Source organism: Ptiloglossa arizonensis, chromosome 11 (assembly GCF_051014685.1).
Source record: "Ptiloglossa arizonensis isolate GNS036 chromosome 11, iyPtiAriz1_principal, whole genome shotgun sequence".
NCBI lineage: Eukaryota > Metazoa > Arthropoda > Insecta > Hymenoptera > Colletidae > Ptiloglossa > Ptiloglossa arizonensis.
This window is the reverse complement of record NC_135058.1, coordinates 3,162,576-3,181,331: the sequence shown is the minus strand read 5'-3', so window position 1 is coordinate 3,181,331 and position 18,756 is coordinate 3,162,576. Positions and strand designations below refer to the sequence as shown.

Below are 18,756 nucleotides of genomic sequence, written 5' to 3'. Positions count from 1 at the left end.
TGATTGTCGTTCGAAATCGGATGCGTCGGTGTCGCGTGCGCGGAATATACAGGGTGTTTCGGAACCACGGCCGCGAACTCGAACGGTCGATACTCGAGCTGGGGGATTCTAACGCGAACCTACGACCCGAAGTCGCGCCCAGTAACTCGGATACGAACAAAATTTTCATCGAGATGAAAACTTTCGACAAAGAAACGTAACCGTTACTCGTCGGACAAAAATTAGAATTCCAATTATAGAATGAAATACTTCGAATAAATATTCCAATTGTGAATAAATCGCGAATAAATCTTTTACTCGAATAAAACATTCCCCGTCCCTACTGGAACAATGCAGTAGTGTTCTGTAGCAAAAATGATAAAATTTAGTTCGAAATTGTAATAGACTTACCTGTGACAAATATATAAACTAAAAAATCGATACATTTAATACTTATTCAAATTGGAAGATATCACGGTACGTAATTGCGGACCGATACTGCACTTAACGCGTTAACCGCGCGTTGGTTGCAAATTAAAAATATGTTATTACATGTAGTACGTTGTACGTGGTATGTTGTTACGTCGTGTTACGATCAGCTTCGGTACATAGAAAGGACGCGGTGTGAATAAAAATTTCCCCATTATTCGAACTAATGGAGTTTTAGCTGGCAAATCGTACGAATTTTTCGCCACGTTTAACTCCAAGAAATTGTATTCTTTTTGTACCTCGAACCATTTATGGCGAGTCAACAGGAAAATCGATTTGGGAGACCTCTCACCGACCCAACTTTTCTCCGTCTTACCGCGCCGTGGCCAATTGGCTCGGATGCTCGAAGTTCCGTTTTATCCGATGAAAGAAGCGATGTGTTCGTGCATATTGTATGAATTTTTTTTACAAAAACGTATTTATCTTGCGCGTTGCATAAAACCGCGTTACACCAGGGCAGTGATAACCTTTTTACCGCGTTACAGGAACGTTGTTGTAACATTTTTATCGCGTTATACAAGGGTCGTGAAATTGTAAAGTGTTTCGAATATTTCGTTACAAGAGGACAGTGGGAACGAGACAAAGATTGGGGGCTCCCCTTTCTGTAATATCTCCCACCAATCAAGTTCGTTCTTTCGTTGACTCGACTGTAGTCAGACGTGTATTCTTTATACACTCGAAATCGTAGCAGAGTGTGTTTCTTGTACGAAAGCGAAATTCTAGGAAAATATTCCCCTTTTTATCGGTGTAACTTCTACCAAAATAATTCGTCACGTGGAAAACAGTTTACGGGTAATTTAAAATTGTTTAATTAACTAGGAACGGCACCGTAAATGCGACCAAATTGCCATGATAAATTTCTAATACCGAATGGAATTAAAAAGCGAATGTTAAGTAGATTGACCTGAAAAACTTTCTTCCAGCTTCTAACAAGCTGTATTATTCAAACCGCGTAGCTAAAGCTGTAAGCTGTAACACTTAACCGCAGACCGTGCTTGTTCCAGAGTGAGAAATGCTTCGATGTAAAGGAGTATTATACGAAATAACCAGCTTGGAACTTGTACAAATAAGAGGTATAATCGAAGAGAGTGATAGACGCGTTTTTGTCGTTGGTTGTCACCGATTTCGTCCGTTTAGGCATAATCGTTTCAAATATAACATTTTCTAGAATATTGTCCGATACACTTCCGTAGGAAAGAAAGCACAATTTTTAGAAGAAAATATATTGTTTGTGTAATAAAAATTCTATTGTAGGGAGAAAGAAAGATCATTCCAGTAAGCATTGTTTCTCGTCTTGGGTCAGACGTGTTATTTAGCTTTCGTGAAGCTACTACGTGAAAATTACTCGACAATGTGTATATTCTATACCAGTGTTCCTCGACATTTTAGATTTAACGCAATAACGTTTAAAATAAAAATGTTTCAAATTGCCACGATCGTAATACATTTTCATGTGTGTTTCTATTTATTACGAAAGGAATAATTGTATGAAATGTAATAGAGTCGAAAAAAGTATAGTATAGTTGTATGGTTGAGAGAAAATTATTTATTTGGGAAAAATTCTAGAAATATAAGAGAAATTTAAAAAATATGATAATATGCGTGACGTGAAACATGGGAAACACTGTTCTACGCACTCGTGGAATTGTATTCTCTTACAATCAAGATCGAGCTTTCTTTCTTCTTGCACTACTGTATCAAGTTTTTAGTCCGTGAGTCAATGTTCCTCGTACGAACTCATATTATGGAGTAATTGATATCACGAGAGTTCAGCGTGTCAACAACTACCAGGTGACCCCGGAACAAATGTGTCTCTTTACGGATTAGATTTCTTTATTTATACCCTCGGTAGCGGAGATTTACTCGGAACAATCGCGGTATTTACAGATCATCGCGGATTATTGTGAATCAATATTTCTTAACGGTCGTTTAATCCACAGCGAGTCCTTTTGGATCTTCTTAGGTTTCGTGTTAATTGAAAGTAGCTTTTTATGTTTCTTCAAATGCAAAAACATTCATTTTATAGACAAACGTGCAAACTGTGACGTGAGAAATAAATTATCCCGACGACATTTATAATTGTAGAAAGAATTACGGTGGACGATTCTAGAGACTGAAACTTCTTTCTGAACGCAGATAGAATAAAATTGTATTCTTCAAAGATCGTATTGCAATATTTCTTTTTCGCATAGAACCGTAATGTTTTCACAGAAATCGATTGTTTTCGTTATTTTGCGCGTAAAGGTGTGAATGTACGGGCATCGAGAAGCGAATACTTGACGAGTTCGTTTCGGTGTAAAGTCACTCGTCAGATATTTTGGTAACACGATCGTATTTACGTTCGCACCGTAAATTAAACTGTCCGTGACAATTGTTTCTTAGTTCGACATTCTTCTCGAAGTCAAACCGCGTAAATATTGTAAATACGTGTTCGACGTTTATATGTTGATCGCTTGATACGGCATTTTTCTGGAATACAGTATGATATATATCGGGAAGCGTTTACTATTCGGTGTCCTTCGCTGAGTACTCGTACATATACGCGTAACAGCGAGAATAATTGATGTATGCAAAACGATTATGTGGTACTATTTGAATAAGATTGCAGTAACCTGATTTGCATTGTTGGGTTTGCGAGTAAAATACCATCCACGGAAGTTACACTTGCTGAATCATGCAAATTGTTTCTTGGTCAATTTATTTTATTTTCGCATAAAAATAGGGCCCATGAGTGTGACATAATTCCATAAACTTTTAGCATTCGGTTAGATGCCTTTATAATATGTAGTTTCAATTATTGATGTACCAAATATAATAATAGTAGTAATTTTTTGATTACTCTAGTAATCAGAAAGTATTATATAATGCAGAATGGTGGAGAAGATCGAGCTGTGTCGTTAATATGCATAACGAAAAAAATGAGAAACGTTGAATCGATGCGTTGGTTTGTTTTTAAATCGTAGATCTCGACGAGTATCGCGTTATACACTACAATTCTTTTATTTCTGGTATACGATTCGTGTTCGGAAATTAATACACGTTTCTTTAATTGTTTTACATATTATCTCGATTCGAGCAAGTAGTAATCAGCTGTTCTTGCTTCGACGATATTGTTGTTCACTCGTGATTAAAAACCTGTGAGCTCTTCTGTGTAATAAATTACCGTTTATGTTTTCGGACCAGACGTTCCTACACGATAAGAGCGAGCGTGGGACGTATTTAAAATCGATCGTAACGTCGAAGAACGCGGCTAACGAGATTCGATCGCATTCTCTAATCGAAACGTACTTGAAATCGCGGCATCGTGATAATAGATCGTATCCAGCGTTAATGATAGTGCGTGTTAATTAGTTCCCATACGATTGCAACAGCGATAGCATCGTCCACGGCAAGGCGTTCATAAACATAGTAATCGGGATACCTTTCAGCCTCGAACGTCGCGAATTAGCGGAAACTAACGAGGCGACGATATTTCGGAATATATAGTGTGTCCCAATCGTCACCGGTCGATTAACTTTTTAAATAAAACTCAAACGGTTTAAGTAATCTTGATATTTTTTTTTTATTTAAGAGTACAAAGTTGGAAGTTAACAATGGAACAAGATCTATTCCAAATGGCCGCCTCAGATTTTTTTACATACCAATCTTTTCCCAAAATTTTTCATGACGTTTTCGCACAAACTCGGATCAATTTCACCAATGACACGTTCAGTGTTGTCTTTCAGCTCTGGAATTGTCTCTGGATCGTCGCGATATTGTTTCCCATTCACAGTAATCATTTCGTCATTATCATTTTCGAAGAAAGATGGCCTAATCACATCTTTTGACCAAAAACCGTACCAAACAGCGATTCGCTATGGATGCATTGGCAATTGTTCAATCTATCGTGGTAATGTTCAACCTTTTTCCGGGACCCATATGCGACAATTTTGTTTATTCATAGAGCTTTTTACCGGCACATTATTTCGAGAAAAATGATTACGAAGTTCCCGAATCGTTAGCGTTAAAAATTGCGATTTTTTGTAATAAGCCTGAATAATTTGTACACGTTCTTTCAACGTGTACTTTTCCATGATTAATTTTCCATCGAGTCTAGGCGACATATGTCCAGTTTTAGGTTAATCGGTTTGACGTTTTAAAAATGTGACATTCGAATCGACCGGTGATGATTCGGACACCCTGTATATACATATCGAGGCGATTTATTTCTCAAGTACCAGTCGGTTCGAGCGATGCTCGCATCGATGGCGAAACGTTCGCGAAAACGAGGAAAAAATTGCTTTATAGCGCGACAAATGTCTCCATTGGCGTCATTTTGTTTCGTTTCAGTCGATCCTATATCGAGACAGTACGGATAAATGGCTTTTGTTTCTTCGAAGAAGTCTAAAGTGGACGTGGAAAACATTTTATCAGGGTGTTTGGAAGTTTCTATAATACATTTACGTATTTTGTGTGAATTATGTACAATATAATGATAGACAGTTTGGCAATGTTTGCCAAACATTGGCAAAGTATGTAAGTATATATATGTACGACACGAAACACATTGACCACAGAATTCCATGCTTATATACAATTTCGAAAATTTTTTGGAATAACCCGTAATGTATTCCTCTTCGATTAAAAAAATTCTTGTTAGAATAAATTTTTGAAAAAAAATCTTTCTTTTTATGGCGATAAAGTTCCCCTCGAATACTGGCTTCAAACGTCATCAAACTTGTTCGGTTTAATCCAGACAATTTTTTTAAATAATATCTTCTTCCTATTTAAAAAAAAAAGGTCGGATCAATGGATCGGGCAATTTAAAAATTTTTCTTTTCACAGTGATAAAGTTCCCCTCGATGGCCGAATACTGTCCTCAAACATCATCAAACTTATTCGGTTTAATCCAGATGATGTTTTAAAATAATATCCCCTTTCTATTTAAAAAAAAGGTCGGATCAATCGATCGGGCAATTTAAAAATTTTTCTTTTCACGGTGATAAAGTTCCCCTCGATGGACGAACACGGGGGCAAACGCGAACAAAGTTCTTCAATCTGACCTAGTCAGCTATCGCGCATCGAGTCGAGTCGAGTCGAGTCTAGTCGAGTCGAGTGGTTGAAGTTTCTTTGTCATTGCGCTGAATGGCAGCCAAGTTCGGTTACAAATTTATAATTATGGCCCGTCGATGACATCGTCAACGAATGCGTCCCATTGACGGGCACGCGGCGATGCATCGGCCATTGGGACGCACGTAGTATGTGGGACGAGGTTAAAGGGCGCTGTAGATCGCGGGCATTCCGGGGAAAAGTCACGGCACGATCACGCATCCGTCCGAGTCCCGTGCACGTGTGCTTGGGAAACGCTCGGTACCGCGATCGCGTGGACGAAACGTATGCAATTCGCTTTTCATTGGAACACAAGCCGCTGTGCTCGCCGTGGGACGATGGTTGCCGTGTGCAGCTGGACACGGGACCGCCGAGTAATAAATACCATCATCGATCGGCGCCGCTGCTTTGTTCCACGGAGTGTTGCGCAGCAGCCATGGTTGACGTTTCGTCGACATTTTTAAATCGTTCAATTTTATCCTCGCTAGCGCCAGCCGCGTCGAGAACCGGATATTTAAAGAAAAGATAACAAAAGAACCAATTGTTGCGCAACCAAGGACGTTTACGCGTTCTAATCTCCTCGGTCTAGGTTTGCGGTCTTAGGAGAACGTAGCGGTACGGTGAAGGCTTCGACTCGCGGAAGAACCGTAGCACTACGTGCAAGGCTCCCGGTTTTAAATTGCGAATCGAATACCTATCGAGCGGAGCCATTCGATTTCGATCGATGGAAAACAAACTCTACCGCTATCGACAAGTTTTTCTCCAGTTGATCGCCGTTATACGTTAAACGCTTCCACGGCGATAATCGATGAATATATTTAGCACGAAATCGGTGCTTTTCGAACCAATGGACGTAAGTCTATTGAACTTTTATCGGAAGCGTTTAAGTATTTACGATCGATTTATACGTTATGGAAAGTCTGATCAAATTGCGCGCGTCAGTTCGGAAACTGGCTAACGAATCGTTTACACAACGAATCGATATTCGTTCGTCGATATTATTCGAATAAACTTTTATCCGTGACGGATGGTACACTCGTGAATAATGATTGTTTGCAAAAAAAAAAAAGAATAGTTTTGCTCGAATAATCCGGACGAAAGTTTGTTCGATATTATTGGCATAATGTACGACTTTGTCTGGAAGTAACGTCGATAAAACAAGACCGATATGTGTACGTTTATATCGGTATAAATGTCCGATGACAGCACACCGGTATCGGTGGTTTTCGATTTTTCTTATTTGGTAACAGCAGAATCGCGCAAAAATAGCGATTAAAAGTTTTACTGCTGTGCAGTCACCCGTGTTGTGTTTACGCGGTCGTCGTATATTTGTCATTATGTAAATACGATCGCCTATGCCCTGGCAAACGGTTACAGAGTCTATCGAAGACGTTTTTCAATATTATCCGTGTCTTATCGCTCGATACGCCGATGGCGGCTACTCGATGGACTTTTATATTTACTGGCTGGGTGTTTTTTCTTTATTTTATTTTATTCTTTTTTTTTCCATACGCTGAGTCTTGCTATCTTTATTATTATTGTGTAAACGATAGACGGTCGGTTAGAGGCGGAAACAGCTAGAATTCTTTGAGATCGCGAGTCGTTAGCAAAACAGCCGATTAACAAGGCCTTCGCGGGTGTTTCGCATGCAAAACATTGCATCGCACGTGCTCCTATCTCGCGTTGTTCGTTAACATTTTAATGACCTACACTTGAACCCTTTTTTTCATCGGACAGTTTTTTTTCAACGACGCAATTAACGATTAAAGTGATTCATGGTCCTCGTTGCTTCGAATTTCGAACGTTGCGGAGAAACGCTCTTTCGTAACGAAACATTTTGCAAAATTGAATCCCGAAAATAACGATCTGTCCGCACTTGTTACGTTCACGAGAAAAGAAATTTCAAAATTGACGAAACGTCTTCGTAGTTGTATGAAAATTGGGTTGCAAATTTTTGCACATATCGAGATTCGTGCAATCGTGAGGGTAGTCGATCCACTTACTCGATGTATCCTTACTATTTATTCTACTATCGGGTATCCTTGCTATCTTTTATCGATACAGTGCAACGAACCTGATTTGCAAAGAAACATCGAAGCGTTACCGTGTACGAGTAGTCCAAAGAGAACAAAAACTCGATCCTCGATCAACTCGTTAAGAATCACTGTTCTATTTTCAAAACATTCGGAAAAACATTTTCGTTATCGTTATTAAAATTTATTCAAATATTATGCGACTATTCATGCGTGAAGTCAAGATCCGAGTAAAGTTTTTGCGTAAGCTTTTTACAATATTTAGAAATAATTTGCTTTGTTCCTTCGGTATATTCTTTAATGTATTCTCAGATTGTGATTAATCGAAACTCTACTTTTTATTTTTATAATTTTTCACTCAAATAAGATGTTTGCAGAAGTTCACGATTCTCGATATTATTGGATACTTCTATGTGCCAGAATCTTACGTACATTACCGTTCAAAGTACTCTGTCGTGCATAGGATGCACTAGAAATTTATTTTTATTTACCGAAATAATGTAATTACGTCTTTAAACTTAGAGAAATTCGCGTTGCAAATATTTCATTTCGCGAGTCGAATAAAATTATACGTATTAATAGCTACTAAAAAGTAGGAATCTACTCTTTCGCTAAATGTACCTGAAACGAGCGATCGAATACTTGCCAGTGGTAGTGCACCATGGGGAGTTAAACCATGGGGAATGTACCATGTACAAGGGGAATGTGGACAACGTCGAGAAATTTTTGTCGAGTTGTAGGTCTCAGAGGCCGACTAAAACGTCTGACACAATACAATTCGCAATTCCTGACGTCTTTTCAACTTCTTATATTACATAAAAGATGCGTCGTAATATTGAATAAAAATGTTCCGTTTCGCGGAAAAATTATTTTTCCTCTTTGATCAAATATTTTCCACTACAATATATGTAAAGGTGTATACGCTGTACACGCGTAAGTAGAATATAAACAACGTCGAGTAATTCTTTTTCGGTTATAGACCTTACGAAATCTATCCACAACTTAACGCCATCTTTTCAGCCTCCCATAGTACATATAGCACGCGTCTTAACATTCGATACAAATGTTTCTTTTCGCGAAAAAATTATTTTTTCTGTTTAGTCAAATATTTTGGCAAACTGTATAGAGATGTATCATACTCTACATATGCGTAAGTAGAATTTGGACAGGTTCGAGTAATTCTTACTAGATCGTAGGCTGATCTCGCGTAGGTTGATCATCTCAAAACTTAACCTAGACCTGCCATCTTTTCAGCCTCCCATAGTACACAAAGCACGCGTCTTAACATTCGATACAAATGTTTCTTTTCGCGAAAAAATGATTTTTTCTGTTTAGTCAAACATTTTGGCAAACTGTACAGTGATGTATCATACTCTATACACGCGTAAGTAGAATTTGGACAGGTTCGAGTAATTTTTACTAGGTCGTAGGTTGATTTCGCGTAGGTTGATCATCTGAGCCAATACTCGCGATTCTATCCAGGGTTGATTTTTCTTTCTCCGCGCGTTGCACCGTTGTACGAGCTATTTTTACAATCCTGCTTTACGCTGAGTGGTTTCCACCCAACTAACGTTCGCGTGTTTCTACATTTCAGTGCTGGTGGTCTCGTGACAGCGGTAGCACCGGTGGTCATCAGTGGAAATGGAGTCTGGGTTGGATGGCCGGGAATGCACATGGAAAATCCGGACGAACCGATTCCCGAATCCGATCCAAACGATCGTACACCGACGGCCGGTCTCCTGTCTCGCAAGGTACGTCTGTTATTTTTTTTTTGGTCGGAACGACTTGCAATTTTTCTCGTTACCCTTTACCATCGAAAGAAAGTGATCGTCGTGATTACTCCGTGTAGATTGCATCGTGTTCTCGTTTGCAACGACGACAGTGTCTCTTATAACATCAATTAGCAAGCCACGTTTCCGAGCTGTTCTATGCAACGAACCGAATATCGGAGATAAGAGGAGTATCGTGTAGAAGGGACGATACTAATATTTGCATCGAATGCATAACTATTTGATACAGTATCTTGCAACATGTTGTATAATTCGAGATACTTCAGGATCCGTTTTCACGCGCGATAAGGATCGATAAGGGTAGAAATAGGAGCGAAGACGACTCCGCAGGATAAATTTGTGTCTCGTAAGCAGGTGGTAATGCATCGAATAGCCCGTTCGTAACGAATGAGTTGTACGATACTCGCTCGACGAGCATAGTAATGCGCTACGGAATAAATATTCGTTCGTCGCGCAAATGCTTTTCGCCGTGCGGTGGTGTACGTATATAGTTAATGGAGGTCTCCCCTTATGAGAGACGCTAATGGTACGCATGGAAACGACGATAGTATATAATACCGTTCGAGTATCTGCATACGTCATGATAAGCGCGCGCATCGTTTTCCGTTTTGTCGTGAAACGAGGAATTCGTCCGAAAATAAATTCCAAACGTGTAAATATTCACGCAGGGAAGGAAGTAATTGTTAGTATCGACGATAGAACGAAAGTAATTGTTAATATCGACGATCGAATGAGAGTGATTGTTAATATCGACGATAGGACGAATGTAATTTTTAATATCGCCGATCGAACGGAAGTAATTGTTAATATCGATGATCGAACGGAAGTAATTGTTAATATCGATGATCGAACGGAAGTATTTGTTAGTATCGTCGATCGAACGAAAGTAATTGTCAGTACTGTCGACTACGAAGGCTTAAAGCTTCTTTTTTCCACGCGTTCTCATCGCGAAACTCGATGTCTTCGAAGGAGCACACGGTCGTACAACATTTAATCTGTTTTCAATGGGAAATGCGGTTAGGTCTCTCAATATGTATCTCCGTTTGTTTGATCGACATCCCATTTTCACTCGTCTCACCGAACTTTTGTAATTTCCGTTCCATTCAGCCCCGGAGTCTCGGTTTCTTCGACTGTCAGCACCCTGATACCTTCGTTCACAGAAATACGAGAATTGATTTATGTAAAAATATGTGATTCCATTTGAATAAAAGGTGCAACTGCGTTCTCCAGGCGTACTGTTGTATTTGCAAAAAAATGAAAGTCGTAGGAAGTCGTTGGAGTTGCTTAAATTACTCGATGCTTTCCTCTATCATTTTCTTCTGTTCGCAACCGAACGAGAAATACGACTGGTTTCGGTTTATAAAGTTTGTATATTGATCTCCGAAGTCTCCTTTAAAATTACCATTGGTAATTTCTATAGAATTAGAATATTCTTGCGATTGAAATTGTTCGTATCGAAACAAATCGTTTTCGGATGATTTTATTCTAAAATACTCGATATATATATATTAGCGAGTCGATCGTGGTTTGCGATCAACAATATTCTAACGAGGAATGTTTCGAAATAATTTTCGTAAAATGTAAAAGAATCGATCGTTCGAATAATTTTGTTAAAAAACTGATTGCCTAATAAGAAAACATACGCGTACTTGATCGACCTAAACCTCCGCGCGATAATCTCGGATTCTAAGTTTGTCGGACCATTAACAAACTCGAGTGCTTCACGTGATACATTTCGTTTATTAATAGTAACTTATAACGAGATAAACGAGATACGATTTGAACTGATGAAATACTTACGCGTCATTTACTGTTGCATCACATGGTTACAATTAATGTCTGTTTATTGTTATCACGATGCAACAAAAATAATAACGAGAAAACATATGGTACGAACTAGATACAGGAAGTGCCACGATGTTATTAAATCGTATTTGAAACGATCGATTTCACAAACGCTGCGAGTTTTTTTATAATTTATAACTACAAAATGCTATTGGATGGTATTTATTGTATTTGTATCGATTACAGTTTGAAACTAGCTGAATAGTACGCGATATATATTTCGTTAATTGTTTCCGTACAAAATAGCGGTAGGTTTCAATTTTAAATTGGCTCGCGAAACAATGGCGACTGTTCGTACGCAAATTTTGAAGAATACGTAGTTAGAGTTGGTTTTGAAGGTTTAGATTAAAAGTTACGCACCTCCAAAGTAGTCCACATGATTGATCGATACGTCATGATAAAATTTCTTTAATAAAGGCATAAATATACTCACAACGATAGTCGATGAGTCGATGTGTAATCAATTTGCTGGCTCGTATTTCGATCAATAGATAATATTCCCGGTGAAACCATATTTGATGAAAGTTTTATTAATAATCCGTTTATTTAATCTGCAAAGAGATTCTAATACCAATGTAATTGAATAAATATGGCAAGTGAAGCTTACAATCGTGCGTATTTCACGGTCGAAGAAAACAATTAATGTTTTTGCACGAAGATTGAAATACCGCGGAACTTTCATGATGGTTGAACACGCTTTGGGACTCGTTTATTTTCGTATTCTGTACAGAACACGTAAGAAATGCTCTAAATATAATTTTCCCTCGTTGCGCGCCCACGCAGTATAATTTCGATTGACATCGCGAAAATATCTTATCGGGTTGTTCTATAAATAATTCGAGTTTATTTTTTTTTCTCGCAAAGCTTGAAACGAAACGATTTATTTAGTATCGTTAATCGTTGATACGTGTTTCCTCAATTTGTATCGTGATTTTTTTCTTTTATCAAAACTCAGTAACGTTGGACCGTGCCAACGTTAAGTTTATTTCTCGTGTCATGGTTGCGCAAGAAAAAGGTTCGATGTTAATTCGGAAATTTGTAAGTTTACGTCGAAAACAGTTTGCTCCAGTTTGTAATCTGAGTCATCGGAACTTCTCAAAACTGTTCGTACAGAGAATTATTAAATACAATGTAACGTTGGATGCTCGAAATCGTTTCTATTTTCATTTTATTCCATTTAACGTCTCTATTGAACGTATATTTGAATGTACGTGCACCAAGATAAGCGAGTAGAATGTGTTGACAAGTATGCAAAAGAGGTAAGGTATAGTTAACGTGCTGTTATTAATTTAACCTCAGATTGACAGTTCGGAGTGGATTCCTGAAAGACCGTGCATGCGTTCGTTGCAAGTTCTAATTGGAAGTAACTCCTGACTCGATCTAATAGGTGCATAATGCACATGCTAATTACCATAAATTTCGAACCACCGGCTTTGGCACTATAGTTTCAAATACGAACGTGTGACTAACGTTTTACAGCTATTATCGGTTATAAATACCTGCGATTTACCTGCGTATAAAGTAACTCTATTTCATGGTACCAAAGTTCAAATACAAAGTTGTATCTTTTATCTAAGTTAAGCCATAAAACAATCAGCTAAGAACGGGCAATGAAACATCGCGCGTACGTACACATACACACGTATGTAAATCTATTGAGCGGAAAAGTTTCAGACGAAAGCGAGCACTGTAAATTCCAAGAAACCGAATCATACGATAACAATACAGGGCGATTCTAGAAACTAGAACAAATCATATCTCTTTCTTCGTTGCGGATTGGAAAAATGACGGGGGAATAGTTTGGAATGTTTTCAAGAAGTCTGGTTTACTATGAGTGGACTATTTGCACAATTGCAAAACACTCATTTTTTCACATAAATACGATTTTTCCGATCCTTCTGTCGTTCAAGATCGTAAAGTAGTTAGAAACCATAGATGGACGAGAACTCTGTAGAATTATTTATTTGCAACGTTTATTCGATTAATGGTTATTGAAACAATCTCTTCTTCTTTCAAAATAGAACAATTTTATTGCACAATTCGTATCGAAATTTCAATGGTACGAATAACGCATTCAAAGTAATTTATCTTTCGTTCGTTGTTCAAACGATTTATCTGGACAAGTATTCCCCGTCGCGAAATACATTAAAATCCACGAACACAATTCAAATTTAATCGTATTCGTAACTTCTTATGAGAATGCCTTTCAATATTGATTGCAACATTATGGTACTATTATATTACGTCGGTTATTGCAAGATTGATTAAGGTCTAAGCTACGAGTCACTAAAAGTAAATAGCAGTCGTTTCGCCGACAATAAAGCCAATACTAGGATACAAGAGTACACGATAAGAGCGTACATAAAAGAGCAATATTTCTTTTCGAATGAAACGTAGACCGTTGGTGGTGGTTTCCAAGAAAATTTTCTCCTTCGTTAAGAAATGGTTCCAACCTTCCTGTTATCGACCATCGAAGGGAAAGAGGTTACGGAAACGTTTGTTTCATCGTGCAATTTTAAATCGTAATCTCTGTCCGTGATGTACGGGATACGTCACGATTTCGAGGCATCATCACGATCGTGTTGCATGAACGACGACGTTCTTCGTCATGCAACACCCACGCGACACGTTCATTACGGTTCTTTGACAGCGTTGTGTGCGTCGACCTTGGCATTGACAGTTTATTTGCGACAGCTCGCCACGTCTGACTCATTCTTCCCCACGTTGCTCGTAATGTTCCATTATGATCGAGTTAACGAAAAATATTCCATTCGTCCGTTACGATGTATAACGAATCGCGAGCGTGAAATCTCGCACGGGTCACGCGAATAATTAACCGTTTCCTGCTTCCACCAATTTATTTAATCGTCACGATGTTCGTTTTAATTGTCGACAATAAATCACTGGTTTATTACCGTACGGGCGGATACTTCCAGAAACAGTGTTATCTTTGTTTTCGTTAATATTTATTTTGCGCGCATTGAAATTCTTTTAATCGGTTGTTTATATTTCGCGCCGAACACTCGAACGACGCATTAACGAACCAGTAGGGATCATCGATTGCAGGTTACGGTTTCTGGAAAAGTTTGAAAAAATTGTTTAGAAAATGTTTAAAATTGTGGTACTTCGGGATGCTTCGAATTAACTTTTATAGAAGAGAATATTGTCGAATTATTTAGAAAAAATGAAATTGACTTTAATGCGTAAAAAATTGCAATGGAAGATTAATATTATCGTACGCGGTAATGTTTGTATTGTTGTTACATTCTGATAATCTATCGGAGAAAAATAATTTTCAACGGAAAATTGGATTGTGTTCAATAAATGGAGATAGAATATCGATGTATTTAAACAGTTGCCCCGACGAGTAACATAATTATTATACCGCATACATTGTGCATTTATAGCGCGTGAGTTGTGCAGAATGTATACGTTTATGCGAGAGAAATGGTATTAAGGTAATTTATTAAATATATTCTGCATACTTTTTGCGTAAGATTTTTGGATAAGTTTTTTCATAAGTGAATAAAATATAATAGTACAATAATTGTTAATGTAGGTATTAATTCGTCTCAAGGAGAATTCACGATGCGTATAATATTTTCAAATCGTATTTACAACAATTCAACAAAATAGTACTTTTTCTGGTGTACATAAATCGCAAAAATTGCCGTTTCATTTTAGGGTTTTTTCTCCAAGCGATAGTACACTGTTGCCTCGTTAACTGTCGCGGTTCTGCCTCGTTGATTGTCGCGCAGTATATCCCCACCACTTAACTGTGTCTCGTTCTCTCGTGTTATTTTTGACCCTCGTATATTGGAGTTAGCTACCGTTAAAGTAATAAAACGATAAATAAATTGTTTTAGTATCACATACTTTTACCGTTTTGGACACGTGTCGGGAAATTCTCGACCGACTTTTATCATTCGAAACATTTCGTAGAAATTTTCATCTGGGTAATTATACGAGTAAAGTTCTTTAAAGCAATTATCGATGTCTCGATTCTTTGTAAAGGCTCGTATCGAAGGACCGTATTATTCTTCGGTCGTATTGACTTTATTGTTATTATTGGTGTAACAGTGACGATGCTCGCTCATGATTTAAACGAATCATTTGTGTTTTCTCTCGATTGTGTATCTTCCCTAGTTTCACCCAGTTCGACAAGACTTGCTCCAAAAACAAATCGATCTATCGAGAGTCTCGATACTGATTACGCCTATGTACACGATGACTACCGACCGTATATACTTTCTTGCGTCTTGCGTGGCCATGCTTGCTGATAATTGATAATTTTGTTTGCTTACTCTTCGTATCTGTTCAGAGAAGCATTCACCGAACTCTCACCCGAGTGCAAAAGTCATATTCGGGGCTCGTGTTGTGACAACACGGTACATACTGTCACAATCGGCCGAGTTAACGCGTTCTTTTACCCTCATATTAGATAAGACCTATTCACGAAAAAAAATAGATAGATTTAACGCGAAAAATTATGGATCAATTTCAGTAGATACTTTGTTTAAAGGATAATCTGCTTAAAAATCTCCTCTTGTATTTATCATCGGTACTCGATTATCATCGCAACATTTATCGAAAAAGAAACGTGCTTTATTTACATCCCCGAGCAGAAAATATTAATATTTAAAAATAATTAATAGCGAAGAGGAAAAAACTGATGTATAATAGAAAAATAAATAATTTTGATAATCGATAGAATTTCAAACGTCTATAAAAAACTGTCTAGGTATTACCCCTGATATTTACTAATTTCTTAACGTCTGTGCTCAAAGATCGACAACAAGTCGATCATTATTTTTTTTCACAGATTTAAAAACATTTTTCATCACGGTAGATAGCAAAACCTTATTTCACGAGCCACATTCTTCCGATTTTCCGGGATAATTTTTTACCTGGATTATGAAGTTATTAGCGATCGGACAACAAGTCGTTAAGTTCCTTAATCATTGCTCCGATAATTTCAGCGCTTCTTCGGGCATTCCGCTCTCATCCAAGGCCGCTCTTTTTCCTTATTCTCATTAACGAGCTTGTAAACAATTTTTTTTATGTTAATTACCCGCTGCACGTTCACGATTTAAAATTCTTCCTTTTACTTCAATCTGATTTATGCGCACTTGAAACCCGGTGTAGAATTAATAACCTCGAACTGGACACATTCAAGTACAGTGTAATGAGATTCTTTCGCAACTATCGCGCCCGTGTCTATCTCAATGCTATCAAATGAAGTTTCTCTCACCAGTAATGATAGTGTAACCGATCTTTGCGTGATTTTTGATACTTCGTCTTTGCCAACCACACAATCGAGACCGTTACCAACTCGATGAAAACACTCGAGTCCATAAATTCGTACACTTGGATTCACGTAGCTACTGATTTCGTTTACCCCCAAAACCCATTACTCAACATCAATTTTCGAATCTAGCTTCCTATAAATTATTTAGATCGCATCATGGGTAAGACCACTATAATTACGATCCTATCTTTAACAGACAATGCAAACACCGAGAACTCGTAGGAAGTTGACCGATGCTTACTGCCTTTATCAAAATCTTAATGGTCAAATAAACTATCCAGCTATCCTTGAGTTAATTAAACTTCCTCCATACTCCTTCGTAAGACTTCCTTGTTTAGGATCAATTTCTTTCAAGATCGATCTTTGTGTTACGGATCACATGACAAGAATTCGTGCTAACTGTTCAAGTTTCAACTCTGATTTGTCCCTTTCGATTCCTTTAACAACTCGGTTCTTGCGACTATTCGTGAGAGTATGTCGTGTTATCGTTTTTTAGATAGTTTATACGAATAAATAAACAAGAGCGCATCAACGAAGCGGAAAGTGCTAGATTTTGGAACACTGTTGACAAACGTCGGTAACTAAAGACTACCCTTACTTCTCGACGTTTTCTAAAAGTATTTTAGAACAAGTAACAGAGGCAAAAGTCGACTTATATTTCCTCCAACGCTAACCAATCGAAACGAACTATACTTCGGAACCAAACATTCCCGAACCGAATAATAACGAAACTAGTTCGACTTGAGAACATACAGTTTCTCCATTCGTATCGAACACGCTTCGACTACTGGAATGAGTTTTCTTCGGTTTAGTTTGTTTAACGATTACTATTCTTGGATTTGGAGAAAATGTGTTTCGTTCGAGGTGCGAATCGATAGCAACTTGCTCGCTCGAAATATAGGGACGAAGGTTAATCTAAACAAACTTTGAACTAATCCGGGCGATATTCGTTACGTGCCTAGAACTATTTATGGAGACTTTGCTTTTATTCTACAGGGTGATTAAAGAATAATTGAAGACTTTCAGAAATGTGTGCATTCTGTATTTTTTATATTCGATCACTTTTTAGTTCAACTTAACGATACGGAAATTACTTGTTGTTATTTTTTAAATAATAGGATTGTATCGCTCGTAATTAGCATTGCTTGCGGAAGTTGTGTTGCTTCGAGAAAGACATAGTTCTTTTTTTATGCGCGAAGATGTAGATAAAATTTGAAAGTCACTTTTATTTCTTTAAACAGAATCTCAGGATCTTTTTTATGACAGAATTTTATAAAATAATAAATTTGGAGAAAGTATCAAGATGCAACGATCCTAAACTAGCTACTTTCCGAGATTCATCTTCGGTGGTAGCGTTAAAACAATGTTTACTGTTTATTTACATCCAAGGCGACGAGATGCACGTGTGATATACGATACAAGGCCGAAGATTAAAATTCTACTACTTCAGCTCACTACTATTAGCTTCAAAGTTGTATCTTGATACTTGAAAACGTAATTCTCCGTTTCATTTCTCGATATTAAATCTCGATATTTTATCGGACAAGATCGATTATAAATTTTATTAGATGGAAGTTTTTAGCTCGTACACTGTCTTCATTAGTGGAGATAGATTATTAATTCTTTAATAGACGACAGTCTAAACATCCGATATACAGAGTGTTTGGAAACTATTTTAGGAAGACGCGTGACTGATCTCCTGTTTCGCATCACCACTATTTAAAGCGTCACAACTATTCAAAGCGTGAAACTATTTCAGCATCGAATTACTCATTGTCGGTATCACTTTGTAGAGGAGCAATTTCTTCGTCTCGTTTTTACGTTGTGAAATTCTCACGAATGTGTCATGGAGTTTCCCGAGAATTCCAACCGGGAGAATTGTTCGTTAAACGATGGTAGTTAACAATGATTAAACGAAGTAGGAAGAAGCATCATCGGTAATAGAGATGTTCAAGCGCAGCGATTGTAGCCGTCGCGATACCTCGCGATTCATATTGATGTTCAAAGCTTGAACTTGAACTCGACCAAGTGGCCGTCTGCGTGTTTCAAGCCGGCCAAACTGATCGACCTAATGACCACCAACCGAATCGACGAATACGTATCGAGTTAATCGAATTTCATTGTTCGTGAAACGACTCAATCGTCCCTAATCGTCCTCCCGATTAGAATCGCGCGAGGCTTCAAAGAGGGTGAATTATTAGTTCGTCTTGTACAGTGTGTACAG

General features: G+C 37.9%; 1 protein-coding gene across 1 annotated transcript in view; it reads left to right on the top strand.

Annotated features, from left to right (window-relative positions):
• The window catches only part of Tps1 (Trehalose-6-phosphate synthase 1), a 48,005-nt gene that overhangs the window by 5,445 nt on the left and 23,804 nt on the right, over positions 1–18,756 (top strand). The window contains exon 2 of the mRNA XM_076322902.1: positions 9,184–9,340. Within this exon, the coding sequence (XP_076179017.1) occupies positions 9,184–9,340 (157 nt within the window). The remainder of the gene's footprint in view (positions 1–9,183; positions 9,341–18,756) is intronic.